General features: G+C 34.2%; 2 protein-coding genes across 2 annotated transcripts; both read right to left on the bottom strand.

The window, feature by feature from the left end:
* Positions 1 to 5,078: 5,078 nt before the first annotated feature.
* LOC131405538 (olfactory receptor 4F17-like) lies at positions 5,079 to 6,039 on the bottom strand. The gene is given in 2 exon segments (XM_058540516.1): positions 5,079 to 5,397; positions 5,399 to 6,039. Coding segments are annotated over 2 exon segments (909 nt in total). The 5' UTR covers positions 5,989 to 6,039.
* Positions 6,040 to 11,051: 5,012 nt separating this feature from the next.
* On the bottom strand, positions 11,052 to 11,990 carry LOC131405361 (olfactory receptor 4F17-like). The gene has a single exon (XM_058540420.1). It carries the CDS (start codon positions 11,988 to 11,990, stop codon positions 11,052 to 11,054), a length of 939 nt encoding a protein of 312 aa, XP_058396403.1.
* Positions 11,991 to 18,815: the final 6,825 nt, after the last annotated feature.

Consider the following 18,815-nt stretch of genomic DNA (forward strand, 5'->3'; position numbering starts at 1 on the left):
ACAAAGAAACACAATTCTTTGAGAATAAGGTCTGCTCTGCTCTCTCTGGAGCCAAAGACTGGGATCTCACACTGGGAAAATAAGCCACCATTTTTGAGACTGATACTGAGTTGGGGCGTGTGTATGTGGGAAGGACAAATAAAAATACTGCAAAAATATTTTACCACTTTTAAGTTGCTTTTTTTTCTTTATTCAGCATCCACTGGTTGCTATAAGCCTTTGACTATTATTTAGAGTTCTGAGAAAGTTGATTCTGATGGTCTTTGCTTAACTTTTTCAGTGTTTCTGTAGAATAATAAGCCCTTGGAGCTACATATTCTGTCATTTATATTAACGTCAACTCCTGCTCATCGTTAATCTATTAGGTATCTGGTCTTCCTCTTTCAACATTAAAAGTTCTTTATGTATTAATGATATTAGTCCTTTTTCTGTGATATATGTTGTAAATATTTGCTCTCAATTTGTCTTTCATACTATGAGTTTGCATTGGTGGTTTTTTTAATATTTTGCATTGCAAAGTTTGTTATTGTTTTAATTCATTATTAAAAAATGATATCTGGGTTTAATGTCAGAGTTAGAAAAACTTCCTTTACACTCAGGGTTTTCAGGAATTCGCCTATATTGTCTACCTGTGATTGCATATCTTAATGCTTCGTGTTTAATCTCAGATCTATTAGCAGTTTATTCTTATGCATGGCATGAGAAATGGAGTCTAATTCACTTATATTTTATTCAAAATTTTTGCCTTGATATTCATGAGTAATATTAGTCTGTAATACTGCAGAAATTGTTTTAGGTTGAAAGAAAATTATATGAAATGGAAACATATTCCTAAGAAGGAATGAAGAGTACCAGAAATGATAAATATGTGGTTGATTGTGAAAGACTATATACTTTTTCTTTTAATTTCTTTAAAAAATTTATTGCTGTTGAAAGAAAAAATCATAACATCATATTATAGAGTTAATAATGTATGTATATATAATATGTGACAGAACCACAACCATAATTGGATATTTTAACAATCCTCTTTCAGTAATTGATTGAAGAAGTAAACAAATTTCAGAAAAACATAGATGATTTGAACAATAATGCTTATCAAGTTGACCTAGTTGGCAGTTATACTATATTCAACAAGAGCAGAATACACATTCTTTTCAAGAGCACAGGTAATGCTCACTAAGACAGGTCGTAAAATTAATCTCAAAATACTTCAAGATGGGCACCTTAACAAAGTATGTTCTCTGACCACAGAGTGATTATATTAGAAATGAACAACCATAAGATATTTAGAAAAGTCCAAGCATCATATTTCCAAATACTTTCAAGGAAGGACTTACAAGAGAGATTGGAAAGATTTTTAACCTAATTATAATAAAATTACCGTATGTCAATATTTGTTATGGAATAAAGCATACGCAATAAGGCATAACTTAGAAATTTATTGCTTTAATGTTATGATTAGAAAAGAAAAAAGTTTTAAAATGAATTATCTAAGTTTCTCATTTAAGAAGCTAGAAAAGGACAAGCAAATTAAATCCAAATAAACTAAAGGAAAGAAATATTACAAATAAGAGAAGAAATCAATGAAATAGAAAATAGAAAAAATATAGTAAAATTATGTATTAGTCAGACTTCTCCAGAGAAACAGACCAACAGGATATGTGTGTGTGTGTGTTTGTGTGTGTATTTAAAGTAATTGGCTCACACAGTTGTGGAGACCACCAAGTGCAACATCTGGCAGGATGGAGACCCTTGGAAGAGCTGATGTTGTAACTTGAGTCCAAAGGCAGTCTGGAGGCAGAATTCCCTCTTGCTCAGGAAAAGTCTTTCTTTTTTCTCTTCAGGTCTTCAACTGATTGGATAAACCAACTCACATCAGAGGGTATAGTCTGCTTGACTCAAAGACTATTGATTTAAATGTTACTCTCATCTGAAAAATACTTTCACAGCAACTTCTAGACTGGTATTTGACCAAATATCTGGGTACTGTAGTCTAGTCAAATTGGCACATAAAATTAACCATAACAATTAACTGAGTCAAAAGTTGACTTGTGAGTTATAGTTAGAAAGCATCTCTTTATTTCCATATTATAGAAAATTAACACACCCATATGCAGAAATAACATTAAATCATTTGTTTTGATTTGATCTTGGTTTTTAGAGATTGCACTTTTTTAAATTTAATTTGGTTTTAAATTATGTAAAAACATTTAAAAGTTTTCAAAGTCAAAACTATAAAATAAGACATATTCAGAAAAGTCAAGCTTTTATCCCTGTCCCTTGCCCTGTTTCTTTCTCCCTCTATACAAAAACAATTTTTATTATTTTGTTTGCCATTTAAAATATATTTATATATGTATTTATGAAATATATATTTATAACTTACGTGTACATATAAATCTAACATATGTATCCCCATTTTAACACAAAAATTAGCATACCAGAGATACTCTTTGCACCTTACTGTTTTCACTTAACATATACTTTGTAGATGCCTCCAAAGCAGTAGGGGTATTCCCCACTCTTTTTTAAAGTTGCTTAATGTTCCATTGTGTGTAATTTATGCACATAATTTATGAGTTTTTACTGATTGTCATTTGGGTATTTTCCATTCTTTTGCTATTAAAGACAATGCTTCAACAAGTAACCTTGTGCATTGTTTATTTTGTACTTTTGCAAATATATCCTTAGGAAAGAATTAGGATTACTAGGTCAAAAGTTAGTAGCATGGTAATTTGGCTAGATATTGCCAAGAGGTTATACCATTTTGTACTCTCATCAACAATGCATAAAAGTGTCCCTTTCTGTACAGCTTTATCAACAGGTTATATTATTAAATATTGATGATAGATATTTGAAGTTTTATAGGTCAAAACTGATATTTCGGTTTAGTTTTACTCTGCACGTATCTTAACATGAGAGAACTTGAACACTTTATGTATTTAAGGATCATTTCTAGATCCTTATATATGAAATGTAAATTCATATATTTTGCCTATTGTTCTGTTTGTTGGCATTTTTTTAAGAAATTCTTTACAAGTTAGAGCTATTATTCTTTGTGATGTGAGTTGTAAATACTTTACCTTAGTATCTCATTTGCTTTTTTTACTTTTCTCATTTATCACGCATTTAAAACGTTAATTTTATGTAGTTAACATTATCAATCTTTATCATATTCATGGATTATAAAGAGATTAACTTGTGTTTTCTTTTAATATTCATGTAGTTTTTTTTTTTTTTAAGATTTATGCTTGAATTCATTTAGAAATTGTCCTGGCATATGGCATGAGGAATAGATCCAGTATATCTTTTCCTAACTTTCTATCCAGTTATTCCACCATAACATTAATAGATCCTTCCTAGGGCTGGCCCCATGGTGTAGCGGTTAGGTTCAGCATGCTCCACTTGTTGACCCAGGTTCACAGGTTCGGATCGCAGGCACAGACCTACACCACTCATCAGCCATGCTGTTCCGGTTACTCACATACAAGATAGAGAAAGATTGGCACAGATGCTTGCTCAGGGCAAATCTTCCTAAAGCAAGAAGAGGAAGATTGGCAATGAATGTTATCTCAGGGCAAATCTTCCTCTACAATAACAACAAAAAAAGTAAATCCTTCCTTTCTCCACTCATTTGAGATACTGTCACTATCACACACTAATTTACTTGTGTGTTTTTAATCTACTTATGGAGTTTCTGTTCTCTTCTTTTTTCTGGGATAGTTGTAAATTTTACCCTCTCGTTATTTGACTCTACTTATCTATTAATTCAAGCCACTCTTTGAAAAACTACATTTTTTCTTTACTTAGAATATGTTAGCCTGGTTCAGTGATTCTTGCTGGACAGAGGAGCTACTTATCAGAATCACTTGTCAAGTTTTTTTTCAACCTGTATTTCCCTTTACTTCTATCTTGAATTTTTGGCATGTTTTCCTAGGATGGTAGAGTGTACGTGCATGAGTACATGCTTGTACATAAATATATTCACTTTCATTTATAACTACTATGCCCCAAATGAGCATCTGTTAAGAATGGAATGTGTCGTATCCCTTAAGTATATTGGGATAAAATAAAGCTTGAGCACTTATGGCTTGCTGATATACTGGATTTATATACTAATGATAATAGTGCTTTATGTTTATTCTGGCCTGAAAATACACCACAATATATGCTATTTATCAAATTTATATTTATTGTCTCATTATCCCTCATAATAACCATATGTATAAGAATTATTTTCCTTTTGCACATGTGGAAACTGAAGCTTAGGAAAGTTAAGCAATGAGCCAAAAGTCATGAGTATTAAATGGTTAGTAGAGTTGAACCCATCTATTTTTTACTTTTAAAGGCTATGGTCTTAACAGCCAACCATGGGAAATGACATGGATGAATCCAAATGACGCACTTTGTGAAAACATTTTGAGAGACTTGGATCTCTCTAAATAATTGTTACAGCTTATGAGCTGTTGTCATATACCACAGGATGTCAAGTGCCTACAAGGCAAATTTCATGTTGGCAGACTCACTCTTCCTGTCACTCTTGATAGTGCACTGATGGATTATGGGTTGTTATAGTGATAGGAGATGACCTATAAATTGTTACAAGAGGAGGTTTTTCTTTAAACCTCTTAAAAGTTGACTTACCTATATTCTTATCACTAAGCATATTTTTTGTATGAGGTGTATAGCAGTTGCTTCTTTGATGTTTTTAGGGAAAATGAGCCAAATAAAAATTTTTTAAATTTATAAGCCAGGTTAGTTTTTATCCTTCTCTCTATTACTCTCAGGACCACTCAGGAAGGCACAAGAAGGTACAAATACTAACATACATATGCCTTTCACTTTTCTGTGAATTAGTGAGACAACATTTTCAAAGCTGGATATTAACTTTGCAGCTGTATCCAAAAATATAATGTACAAGATTTTTGAAAGATTAATTGAGTCAGTGTATGTGAGAGTTCTTTGACAATTACTAAGGGCTATTGAAATGGAAGGTACAAATTTCATGAGCAATTTACCAATTTTATTATATTACTATGCCACTATATCAGATTAATCTTACAATTATAAGAGATTTAAGAGTTTACCCTAAAATTCACATTACAGTTTCTCAGACATTTCACTGCAGTCTTCGTGTCTTTGTTCCTCAATGTGTATATAATTCGGTTCAAGAGATGAGTGACCACAGAATAAAACATAGCAAAGAATTTATCTAATGACTTGATGGGGAATGGCCAGGCGTAAATGAAGATACATGGTCCAACGAAGAAAAAAACTACTGTGATGTGAGCAGTCAAAGCGGACAGAGCCTTGGAAGACCTGTCTGAAGGGCGATGCTGTATGGTCACTAGGATGATGGTGTAAGAGACGATTAGGAGAATAAAAGAACAGACCACCACTGTTAGCAATGACCATGATATCCAACCTATGGGAGTCTGTACAGGTGAGTCTGGTGACCCTAGGAAGGTCACAGTAAAAGCTAACAACCTTATTGGGACCACAGAAAGGTAAGTTCTCTGCAAACGCCAATTGGGTCACTGCGTGGAGGAAGCCAGTTCCCCATGCTGAAGCGACAATGCCAACACACACATTGCCACACATAATTGCAGGGTAGTGAAGGCGTTTACAGATTGCTACATATCTGTCAAAGGCTATGGCTATAAGGATCACCAACTCACTCCCACCGAAGAAGTGAAAGAGAAACATCTGAGCAAGGCAGCACTTGAAAGAGATGACTTTGCATTTACTGAAAAAGTGAGCAATCATCTTGGGGGCTGTGACTGAAGACAGACACAGATCAATGAGCGAGAGGCTGACCAGCAGGAAATACATGGGGGAGTGAAAGTGGGAGTCACAAGCCACAGTTATGACAATAAGAAGGTTTCCAAACACAATTCCTACATAGAATACAAAAAAGCACACAAATAGGAAAATCTGGAGTTCCTGAGAATTGGAAAGTCCCAGAAAAATGAACTCAGTCACCATGGAGTAATTTGTTTCACTTATTGATTCATTCCAGGAACTAGCCTCTGTAGTAACCTTGGAGAAGAGAGCAAGAAGGAAGTCAGAATTATCATATTCAAATTCAAAGCCTCATTTTGTTTCATTCTGCTCACTCATCTGACTTTCTATGGCTTATTACATAAAGGCTTTCAAATTGCACACGATCTAAACTCACCATTTCATTCCACACTCCTCCCCTAGCTGTGCCTTATAGTCCAGTTGTCCAAGTCTTCTCAGTGTTTCCACTTATGCTAGGCTTATTGCTAATAAAATACCTTTATTCATGCTATCCTCTCTGCCAGATTAAGTCTGCACCATCATCCTACATTTATCTCCTTTTCCCCTGAACTCCAAAACAGTTTATATTCTGTAGCGCATATCTTAACTCTTAAATACATACAAAATTGTATGATCTTCATATTATAAAGTCCTTTTCTGACATAAATATTTTGAAGACAGTATTCTTAGTAGCCTGGTAGTCCATCACAATAATTTTGTGTACAGTTGTTGGAAACCTTCTCTCTATCAAACTAAAACAAATCCTCATTCATACTTTTCCTATGTGAGGAGTATGGGTTTTGTATGTAGTTTGTAGACTTTGAACACATCCTCTTTAGGACTTATTTCACCATATTTGTAAATGTGAATACTAATTATATTCATTTCTTATGGTGATTATGAATTTCAAATGAAGTAATAAATGTAGTAGATGTTTTATGCAGTTTTTGTATTTACTAAGTACTCAATAGATTTAGATATTTATTGGTAGTAAGATTTACCACACTCTGATTCACAGAGAAACCCTGGTTCCCCCATAATCATTTAAAAAAATTGTACTTGTGTTCTAGAAATAACAATCATAACTATATAATTGAATATCAGTTCCTTGTATTCTTTTGTTTTCCCACCTTTAGAATGAGTGCATTGGATCAAAATTTCTCAAAATTACCACTATTCTAATACTTTATGGGAAGGGGAGAGAGATGCAATTCCAAAATAGTTTTCATAGTCTCTCTCAGAAGTTTGTTTAGAAACATATAAGTTAAGACAGCTGTAGAGATTCAGCCTTAGGGGAGTTTTAAATTTATGAGGATTCTAGTAGAGAAGCTAGAAGTTTTAAGGCCTTATAGAGGATGGAATTTGTACTTATCATTCGGTGATATCAAAATGCTTATAAGAAAAAGAGGTAAGCAAAAATATAATTAAAAATGAAAAACAGAAGAAGAATAAGAGAAATAACAGAAAAATAAGATTTAAAAATGAGAAAGAGGATTAAAGAAAGGGAACTCTGAAGTAGAATTAAAAAACATCAGAAAAATGCAAAACAAATTCCATGAGAGAAAATGTGAAGACGTTTAACAGAAGACACAATTCAAAAAGGATTCTGTAATGCTTACGAAGGAATTTGTGTTTAATTATGAAGAACCATCCAAGAATTATGAGCAATTGTTTAATATATTTCTAACAAATAGTAAGTAGTCAATACATAATAGCCATTGTTAAGGTAGTAACAACAGGATATTTGTCAACAGAATATAGGAGATGGAAAAAGATGATGCCAACGTTTTTATTCTGAGTAATTGTGAGCATTGTCATGGCTTTAATTCTGAAAATAATTATAATAAGCACTAGCATAGCAACATATAATATTCAGATCAATTTTAGGAGCAGGAACAAATTCGGAAGGAGGTAAAGGATAATGACGGTTGTCTAGAAATGTAGAAGTATTGATGCGGCTTCCTTGTAAGTTGCTACCTGCTAGGTAAGAGCTGGAAAAGTGAGTTGCACATAAGTTGAGAAAGCCATTTCACTTGTGCATTGGGGAGAAAAATAAGTACTCTTTCAAGAAGATTTTCAGTAAGTGAAGTAGGAAATGAAATAGTAGCCTGAAAGAGAAGCAAGACCATGAATACTTTCAGGATGAGGTGTAGGAGTTAGGCAAATAAGACATAAAAGAGAGGAGTGGAAAATGATGGGTCCCAGGGGTGACATGAAGTGATAGAAGGTTACTCATCAAATTTCTTGTGGGAGTAGTAATATTTGTTTTCTCTATTTCCTTAATCACAGTTATTCCATTGCCCTCGAGTATTACACTTTTATCTTCATTATCCTGAATCCCTTTCCTCAGCTATGTTCACTAAAGCTCCACATTACTGTGTTCAAAGTCCTATAAAAATTTAGTAGTTCTAATTTTTTCCAAGTATAAATAGAAGTCTAACAGTAAAACAAGTCATAAACACTCATTTTAGCTCTCTTTTGCTTAGCATAGTAATAAATATAATAATACATCACTGACAATAAACAGGATAGGATGCCCATTGTGAGATCATTTCTGACATAAGTGATTGGTTGAGATGTTTCTTTAGAATCAAAGTGTGCAATTTAGAGCTGATCTTAGATATTTACTGATGTGAAACCATTTAATTTCACTGACAGAGGGCAAGCTTGATAGTCATATCTCCATAGGAAACATACCAAGAATGATGATTGACCAAACTGCTTTCATTTGCATCAAAAAGATTTTCTATCATGGTAACAAGTAAGAATTCAGACATACTATTCTTCAGCAAAAGGAATTTTTTGCTAAGTGAGTTAGGACATCTCATTTCGTGAGTATATGCTGCTGAGAAGCGATAATATGGGATCCTCAGTTACAGGAAACTCTTCACCACTATAATTCTTAAAAGCCCATCTCTTACTCTTCAAAAATTATTCAAGAAGTTTTAGAAGAATTATATCGATTCTAAGTTAAACATTAAGTTTAGGTTTATGGAAGAAGTTCTCTAAAATCTTACACATTGGTTGTAGCAACCATTAAGAGCCACTTACAATTGAACAAGAGAATCCTTCTCCATGCACTAGACTAAGCTTAAAATTCAGCCATTAGACTGTTATATGTTTATTTTAAACTTCTTTGACCCTCTTTACAGAAAAACATCTTAAGTCTTTATAAGTTTCACTGAGTTTGAAGTCAGGAGACTTGGGTTGTAGCACAAATTTATTGTATGAACTTGGATATGTCATTCAAATTATCTGGGCCTTTGTTTTCCTGTTTCTAAAATGAGTTCACTGTATCAAAAGCTCTCCAAAAAATTCCTCAAAACTCTGAGTATGATTTGCACCTTTATGTGAAAGAAATGTCCAAGATTTCATTGGGGTTACAGGAAGGAGAGAAAGAAGCAGATAAGAACACTGGCTTTGAGGAGTTATGGAAAAAGGACTATCAAATAGAAGGGAAAGAATAGATTAGCCTGGAAGATTTGGAATAAGAACTCAACATTTTTAACACTTACATAACACTTACCACATTGTATAACACTTACAACAAGGACTATCCTTGCTAATATTATTCATATAACTCTTCTAAGTATTTAAGCCAACCTCACAGGATGCTTCCATTTTTCCTGAAGTTTTACACGTTATTGAATTGTAATGAATGGATTCTTACGAATAGAAGCATCTCATTGTCAGTAAAATGCTACAATTTGGTGAGTCCTGCTAATATATTTCCCTTTCATCATTTTACCTTCCTCCTTCTTAACTGGAAGAGACTACAGCAATTTTCAGAGCAAAGAAGAGTACAGATTTTCCTTGTATTTCACTTTCTCTTGAAGTATAAAATTTCCAAAGAGAATAAAATCTATGTGAATTTTCCTCCTTAATAAAACCACTTGGCTAATTAAGAGCCACTTATGAAAGTGGCTTGAGGCAGGTGAAGAGATCTGGAAAGAGCCAACCTGAACTTTGAGTACTAAGACTAACTCTTATAATCTCACAAGTTTTCCCTCGAGGAAATATAGAATCTTCTTGAATTAAGGGCTATTGTCATAATTTCTTGGTTCAGTGATGTATTTTTACTACCTCACTTAGTTTAAAGGTGATTGTTTTTAAGAATCATAGTAAAACAATTAAATAAGATAAAGTGATGAAATTAAAATACAGATGGGTCATCAAGACAATAAAAAATAATCCTTTAGATTTTATAAAAAAGGGGATAGCTTCTGACGTTGATGACAAGTTTTGGAGAAAATATAGAAAAATTACCTTGACTAATAATAAGAAAGTCTTATTTCTTATCATTTATAATTTTATTAGGCAGCTTTAATTACCATGCAGAAGTTAAAACTCAACTGAGTGACCACAATTAATATTCCTTAAATCAGTTATAGAAATACAGCCAAGTATTCTCAGTTGTGCTGTTGACCACCAGATTTTCCAGGCTTCACCTGAAAGATATCAATCATCTTCTTTGTCCTAAGCACACTAGCTTAAGAACAGGCACATTAAATAAGATGAGATCTGAGTGGGATATCTTCCTCTAGTCAATAAGTACCTTCAAACACATTTAGAATTGTAGATACTTTTTATAAAGTGGATCAAGAAGTGTTTTGAGGAAGATTGCTAGCCAACAGAAATTTTCTCTTGAAAAAAATGGAACATAGGCAAATTTAACATAACACAAAGTACTAGAGTCTATTTCTAAAATAGCATTATACAAAATACATTAACAATCAACTACTGAAAATTGTTCTTAAGAATTGTAACACAGTGTTGCCTTCTTCTTAAAGTACAATTAGGATGAGTATTGTTTCTTCCTCGATTTTAACATCTACAGACTTATATAAACTCCTATTTTATCCATTGGATCCACATACTTTCCATAAGAAATATTAATTGATTTCCAGTGATGTTTACTATCAGTATGAAGATACTGATAAAGTGAAATCATATATATATATATACATGTATGCATTTATATAGAGACATAAAACAACCACATGAAAATTGAATGTAGTCATTGATGGTAATTATAATTTAGGTTTGTAGGTTAGATAGCAATATATAACACTTTATTTTTTATAATTAACAAAAATTGCTGCAACTATCGGAAAATGAAATTCTTTGATTCAATACTTCTTTTTCTGTAGTCTTCTCAGTTTTTTAAAGGCAATGATGAAATTGTGTACATTCCATAGCATTCATGGTGGTCATGAGGCTCCTGATAGTCTATGACATTCATCTAGTGCTCTTATCAATGAAATCTGTTATGCCATCTCCCTAGAGCTTACACCTTGTCTACTCAGCCTTCTCATTGCCACTTGCATATCTCTGTTCCTTAAAGTATAGATGGCAGGATTTAAGACAGGAGTGACAACAAAGTCCACAATGGCAAAAAATGTATCCAATGACTTGGTAGGGAAAGGCCACAAATAGAGAAACAAGCATGGAGTGAAAAACAAAACCACTACAGTGATGTGAGCTGACAAAGTGAAGAATGCTTTGGATAAATCCTTTGAGGAATGTTGTCTGACAGTGACCAGAATAAAGATGTATGATGCAATTAAGAAAAAGAAGGTACCCATAGATATGAATCCACTGTTGGCAATGACCACAAATTCTAGTCTGTAAGTGTCCGCGCATGCAAGTTTAATAACCCTAGGAAAATCACAATAAAAGCTTCCCACATTATTAGGGCCACAGAAAGGTAGATTTATGACAAAAAGAAACTGAGACACAGCATGAATCATCCCAATGATCCAAGCAGCCGCTATCAAAAGCATGCACATTTTGAGATTCATAACAGTTAGATAGTGGAGAGGCTTGCAGACTGCTGTGTACCTGTCATATGCCATGGCTGCGAGCAGCACCATCTCAACTCCTCCCATGACATGAATAAAGAACATCTGTATCATGCAACTGTGAAAGGAAATGATTTTACAGTCACTGAAAAGATCAGATATCATCCTAGGAACTGTGGTAGATGAAAGGCCCAGGTCAACGAGTGACAGGTTGGCAAGCAGAATATACATAGGGGAGTGTAAGTGATAATCAAAAATCACTGTGAACATAATGAAGATGTTTGCCAGGATAATTCCCACATAGAATAGAGAGAAGAAAAGGAAAAGGAAAAACTGCATTCCCAAGGATTGTGCAAGTTCCAGTAACACAAATTCAATTACCACAGAGCCATTTCCTTGGTCCATTGAATCATAAAGATGAGAAGACTCTGAAATGACCTGAAAGAAAAGAAAGAAGGAATCAACTTTGAGACACTGAAAATAGTGTGTTAAATGTTGATAATCTAAAATTGGTTGTTAACTAATCTTTTATTTAATTGATGGTAAACTATTTTCAAAATAATGAGAACTCAGGGTATAAAACATTAATGTGGTATGACCAAAGCTGCACTCAGAGGCAATATATTGCTTTAAAAGCTTTCATTTATTCAAATACATGAACTAATCTGACAACTTAAGAGCTGAGAAATACACAAAATAAACTCAAGGAATTCCAGTGAAATAATTTAATAAAAATTAAAAACAAAAATAAATAAATATTGAATCCCAGAAAATTGGAAGTGTGTATATGAGTATATAAAAATGAGTTTAAAAAATAAAAATAGACAAGCTTTAAAAAATATAATCAAGAATAATAAAATTATATAAATTTAGAAATGAGTATAGAAATGCATAATAACAGTTAAGAGACGTCTGAAAGCTGTTTCCTATATGTGCTTAAAAACAATCTCCCCAAACCAACACATAAATCATACTTGAATTTGAAATGCTGCACAGAGAAAAAAGGTTGATATCTTCATAATATAAAAGAGAGGTCAAACCATACAATAAAACCTCCAAGACCTAATAGATAAATAGACAAGTGATATGAAACAGAATTCAGGAATGTAAACTGCATATGTGTGTGTGTGTGTGTATATTTCTTCCTTAGAAATATATGTATATCTCCTAAGAAAAAAGATACAATGTAATTCTATTATTTTTCTATAAAATTAGAAAAAAGATTTACAATTATTATTACCCAAACTGGGAAAGTCTCAGTGAAATAGGCACCTTCATACATCGCTGGAGGAAATATAGACTGATTCAAACATTAAAGAAAACATTTTGAAATCATATGTCAAGAATCTTGAATCCATACCATTTGGGAAAATAATACTCCTTATAAAATTCTATTTGTACAGAAAAAGTTTTTGGCACAAAAATATTCACCACACTTTAGCAAGATAAAATTTAAACAATTTAAATGCCAAATATTAGACTTAAATGTAAAACATGTACATGATGGAAAGTAATATAGTTATTAAAATAAAAGGAAGAGTTTATCATAGCATTAGGAAGATTTTTCTTCATAATATTAAGTGCAATAAAAGTGAATAAATTGCATAGTCTAAAATTTTAAATAAGGTAGATGATTTTGATTTTTTTAGAGTTAAAAATCTTTCAGAGTTTGAAATATCTTTCGGTACACACATTATATACTTATTAGATTTTTTTTTGATAAAAACATAAAAGGGCATGGATGGTTGAAGGAATGGTTTACTAAGAACATTTGAAAACAAGGATTGACTCATAATTATTAGAAGACAAACCAACTGAGGAAGTAAAGGACTCTAATTCTTCTGTCATCTAATCAGCCATTTTCACGAACTGCCAGTAATTGGTTCCTAGATGAGATTATTAAGAGGGGGGATATAGCTAAATAAGTAAAGGGTCCTGATTAAACTTCTTGGACTTCGTATAAAACGATCATGAAGTTGAAACTTTTTGGGGCATTGCATCCAGGTAATTGACAAAGAATCTCCCCTGCTTCACTTTGACCAGGGTTGCCCATTGGGAATGAATTCTGGTAGCCATGAAATAACTATGAGGAAAATAGAGGTTCTGGTGGTTTTATCCAGTTCAGAGTGAGCAAAATTAGTAATGTTGCAGTGGGAAATATTAAGAGAGACACAATAAATAGTCAAATAAAGAGAGACAATAAAGTGCAATGGGATAGAAGAGATAATACTTTGGGAAGAATACAGCAGATGGAGACAAGTGGGTTTGATTCTTTTCTTATTTCCACAACATGCAATTATTTTTGTTGCCTCTAGATCAATTTTTACATTGTTTTCTACCTTCTCTCACCTAGATGTTCTCCTACATAATCTTTCTAGCATTTTCTCTGAAAAATATGTTTTACCATTTTCAATTCATTCATACTACTATCCCTGGACTTCTCATTCATATTTAAATCATCCATTTCACAGGGAGATAAGTATAAAGGATTTGTGGAGGGGAATTGAATCTGGGGAACACCATAGAGTTTACAATGTCAAACCCTGGAAGATTTCACGGCAATACACTCTACTCTGCTGAGCAGAAAGTGTTTGGTGACTTCTTAAGCTCACCATCCAATTCAGTGTCTTTGGAGAGATAAAGTTGTAGCTGGAGAATCAAGTTGACTGCTTAAGATCAAATGTTTTACCCTATTAAACTAATATGGAACATATAAACTCAATAGTTCAGGACTCTCATCAGGAAAGTAGGTGTTTCATCTTATAAAAGGAATTAAAGTCTCTAAATTAATCTGTCAGATTTGGAAATTCCCATTACTATTAGATTAGTACTGCTGAAATGGTGTTTCTCTTGGAGTTTGAGTGATAATTCGGTTTTCTAAAGAGGAAAATCCCACACTACATGAACCTATTAGCCTAAAGACTCAAAACTTCCATTTATGACATACAATTTAATCTATTTATGATCTTTAATCATTCTAAAATGGGACAATCACAATACAAAATGTGGCACTATGAGTGTAATCAATGTGATGAAGTCAGAGTTAGTAGCATGTCAAAGGAACAGACAGGAAAGAAAACCTAAAGAAAAAGGAAGAATGAAGACGAATCAGAAAGAGAATAGGAGAAAAAAAGGTGGGATAGGAGAAGGAATAAGAAGAATCCTATAGGAGAAATAGGAGGACACAATGATCATCAAAAGAGGCATTGGTGGAACATTTTACATCTTTGCTTAAATTGCCTGTCATGATTTAAGCCAACACACATTGTTACATTATGAACATCTAACAGTGTGAACTTTACATGAGTTATCATTCACTGTTCAGGTATATTTTGACTGGAATGATGGGAAGTAATAGTAAAGCTGTAGGAAAAACTCTCTCTGATATAAAGAAAAGTTAAGACTTTAAGCATATGAATAATGGATGTGGCAGTAGGATTTGGTAGAACGAAACCAGTGGTTGGACATGGTGGTTTAGCTCATTGACAGATGAATCTCTTCTAAAAAATTAGGAAGTAACTGATCAAAAACATCCCTTTAGCTTCCAGGCAGTATTTTACTTACCCCACTTCTAAATACTTATATCTTATCATAAATGCGAAATTAAAGTTTATGATGTAGGGACCCTTTCTGCTTTGTCCAACACTGTATCACCTGCCTAGAACAGTGGCTGCCACATAGAAAAAGCTCAAGAAATATTTGATGAATACATTTTCTAGAAATAGGTACTAAATTCTTCATATAAGAAACAAAATAGTAGCCCTCACAAATACATAGAGAAATTAAATTTAGTAATACCTTCTCCACGAGCTTGTACTTCCTGACGATAACCCAGTTATATCTATAAAAAAGTGAGTATTTAGATAAGTGAAGAAAGTCCCACCCTTTCTGTTACAAACATCTGGAATTAGTACATATCGTTGTTGAAGAAATCCTGATGACTTGAGAGAGCTTGTTTGGAGAAAAAGGCCACGCACTTGGTTTCTCTGCCTTCTTAGAAACACTGGTGAATTTGTGAAGTTCCCAGGAGTTCTTCAGAAGCCCAGTCCCCACAGAGTTTGCCATCTCTCCTATGGGAGATTTAAAATTTATCAGTCATTCAGGGTCTGGGGAGAAATATCTTTAGAGAGGAAATGTAGACACACATTAAACAAAACATTATCAGAATTATGTGTTTGTATAGAAGTGGGAAAGCATTTTGAGATTACCTTGTCCAGTTACTTCACTCTACAGGTAGAGAAACAACCCAGTGGGGTGAAATGGCTAGCCAGTGTGTTTACAGCAATACATTCACAGAGCCAGAACTAGAAGTCAGCTTAACTTCCAGTCCATAGTCTTCCTCAATAATGCTCTACATCTGCTTAATAAAAAAACGTCATGAAAAAAGCTAGAATTATTCATATTTGAGAGAATCACTCTAACCTAATTGGAAAGGCCCAATTCATCCCTGACTTCTTGTTTCATTTAAAATAAAATTAACCTTCCCCTCCTAAAAACTATTTCCTTTTTCACTGGATATTGCTTTTCCCAAACCCTTTTCTTATTTCTTCAAACAACCTAGTCGGTCCTTGAACAGATCTATTTCAATAATTTTATTTCAGAATTTACAGCCACCAGCTCCTCTGTACCACCTCCTGGCATGGGGCCAGATCTTTTTAACTCTGAACGTAGCCTCTCAGACTAGGCATTGGCTGGAGCCTTCAAATGTGGAGGAAAGCGATCCTGAGGGAGAGGAAATCACATCAGAGTCCTGGAGATAGAGGATAGAGATTTACCTCCTCTGGTTTAAAACAGAATTTGGTTCTCAAACAAGGTAGAAATAGCTGAGGCCACATGTCTGTTTTACAGAGTGGAAAGTGAAGTTTACAATGAGTTGGTACAAAAGTCAGAAGCATATGAATCTTGAAAAATCTTCACATTAAGGAGATAAATTGAAAATATCAAAGGGAGTGTGTGTGAGTTTGTGTGTGTGGAAGTAATTTTAAAAAGCTATGCAATTCAATAGTTGAAATTTGAGAATAGGAGAAAGATGGTGTAGAATAAAATGACAAAAATATTTCAGAAAAGACAAAATTTCTGACACAAATACTTTACAGAAGAGCAGAAATTGAAGGGGAGTTAAGCCGGTTAGAGAGAGGGAAGCAACCATGACAGGGACAGACTTGTGATATAAAAGCGTCTTTTCTACCTGCCTGTTTAGTCACAGGATGTGCATTTTTAGGAGAAGAGAAATTCAGAGAGCGTAGTCTTCATTTCTGTAAATAGTCACTGGCCCCTCCCCCCACAAAGAAAAAGCTATATATAAGATTCTTCATAATGGGAAAGAAGCTAATTAGCTGCACAGGAGAGTGACCTACTGCTGCCACAGAAAAGACCAATACCCAGCCCTTTATTAGTTTCTCTTCAGGACTAAATCTCAGTTACATTGGTTTCCCCAAGAGAGACATATTAAAATAATTGCCTGGTGATGAAACAGAGGGGAAGAGGGAAGGTTTTGTGGCAATATGTTGGTTAATATAAAATAATCCCTATTTAAGGTGGATGAGCTAGGGCATATGAACTACTTGGAATAACTGATATAAGGGTGTGAAGATATGTCCTGAGTGTACAGACACACATCCATGCATTGCACCATGAATGAACCTTGAAGAAATAAATCTAAAATCCCTGATAGGTAAAAATAACTCCTATAATTGATAGTAGGGGAATAAAGTGATCATTTTCCTGTTATCAGTTATAGCAAAGGTTTATCTGTGAATGTCTACCTGTGCTCCCAAACTTTGGAGTGTTGGGGATGAAGATCTTCTTGCATGTTTTTGATCTTTATCCTTCCCGAGTTGACTGGATACGATAACATTTGTATTTTACTGGATCAATTTCTTAAGACATCACGGGAAAACATACAAACCAAAAACAAAATGATATATAGGGATTTGTTTTGAGTTGTCTGTTACAGGAGCATGTTTACCTTAGAGAAAGATAATCATTCAAGGGTCCCAAGACAAGCCATGGAGACAAGCCTAGCGTTATCTATCTGGAGAAGCCTGGCTTTATCTTTGATGTGTAGAAACAATGAATCTGATCTCCAGGTTCTCGTGGAGGCCTCAAAGTGTCAAGGCCCTCTCTTGGTTTAGAGGTATATTTGTTTAGAGTTGTATTTCATTTTCTCTTGTTCAGAAATAAGGGAAAATTATATTCTCTAGAATAGCTGCAGAATTATGGTCTCAAATTAATTTTTGAAAAATACTGATGTTCCAAAAATTTATAAGCAAGGGTAAAAACTGGAGAATAATGTAAGCAGAAATATTTAAAAAAATAAATAGACATACATGGTCAGTTACATGAATCATAGCTTATATAAGATGACGTAAAACAATTTAGTTGCTTAGAGGAAGCACAACTGCTCTCAGATTAAAGGAAAATTTCCCCCGTTGCCCCCCAAGAAGGCTCTTCTACAACATAATATGGAGCCCCATAAATCATTCTACCTTGTTGTTCCACCACATGACGAGCTGGGTGAGCAGTGCAAGATAAGTTGCTGAGCAATCACAGAAGAGACCCAGAGACAGTGAAAGAGACATACAGGTTTATTGGGGAGTTACTTAAAGGCAAGCTCCAGTGGTGGCCTACTGGACAGAAATATGTACCTGCTACTGCCCCCTTGAGAGAAGCTTGCTTAAGTAGGCAGAGGAACAAAAGCTGCATGCTTGCCAAGGAGAACTGTCCCTGTATGACTTGCATTCCAAGGATCAGAGGTCCCCTTGCCCCCAGAGGGCCTCCGTGTTACCTCAGACCACCAGAGTCTCTGTGCTAACTCGCCCACAGGAAAACAGCTGGGTTGGCCAACCCCAGGACCATTATCATCATGAGTGCTGGCCCGTAGCCTAGATAAGGAGCTGCAAGGACACATGGTTTAAAGGGGATGTAGGCTAGTGCCCCTACACGTGTCAATATGCTCCTGTCCTGATATGCCTTTGTTCTAAGTGGGAGACTGGGGTACCAGGCAGAACAACATATTAGGATAAATGAGGGAGAATAAGAATTTATGTGTATAATTAATGTTAGGAAAGTAGTAATAGAAAGTGCTATAATAATATACAGTGGAAAGAACTCTCCAGAAGCCAGCTTCTGGGAAATCTTCCCTGGTAAAATGACGTTGAAACTGAGATTTGAAGAATGAATAGATGTTAACTGGCAAAGCAGAAAGGACAAATGTTTCAGACAGAATGA

Source organism: Diceros bicornis, chromosome 5, assembly GCF_020826845.1.
Source record: "Diceros bicornis minor isolate mBicDic1 chromosome 5, mDicBic1.mat.cur, whole genome shotgun sequence".
NCBI classification, from domain to species: Eukaryota; Metazoa; Chordata; class Mammalia; order Perissodactyla; family Rhinocerotidae; genus Diceros; species Diceros bicornis.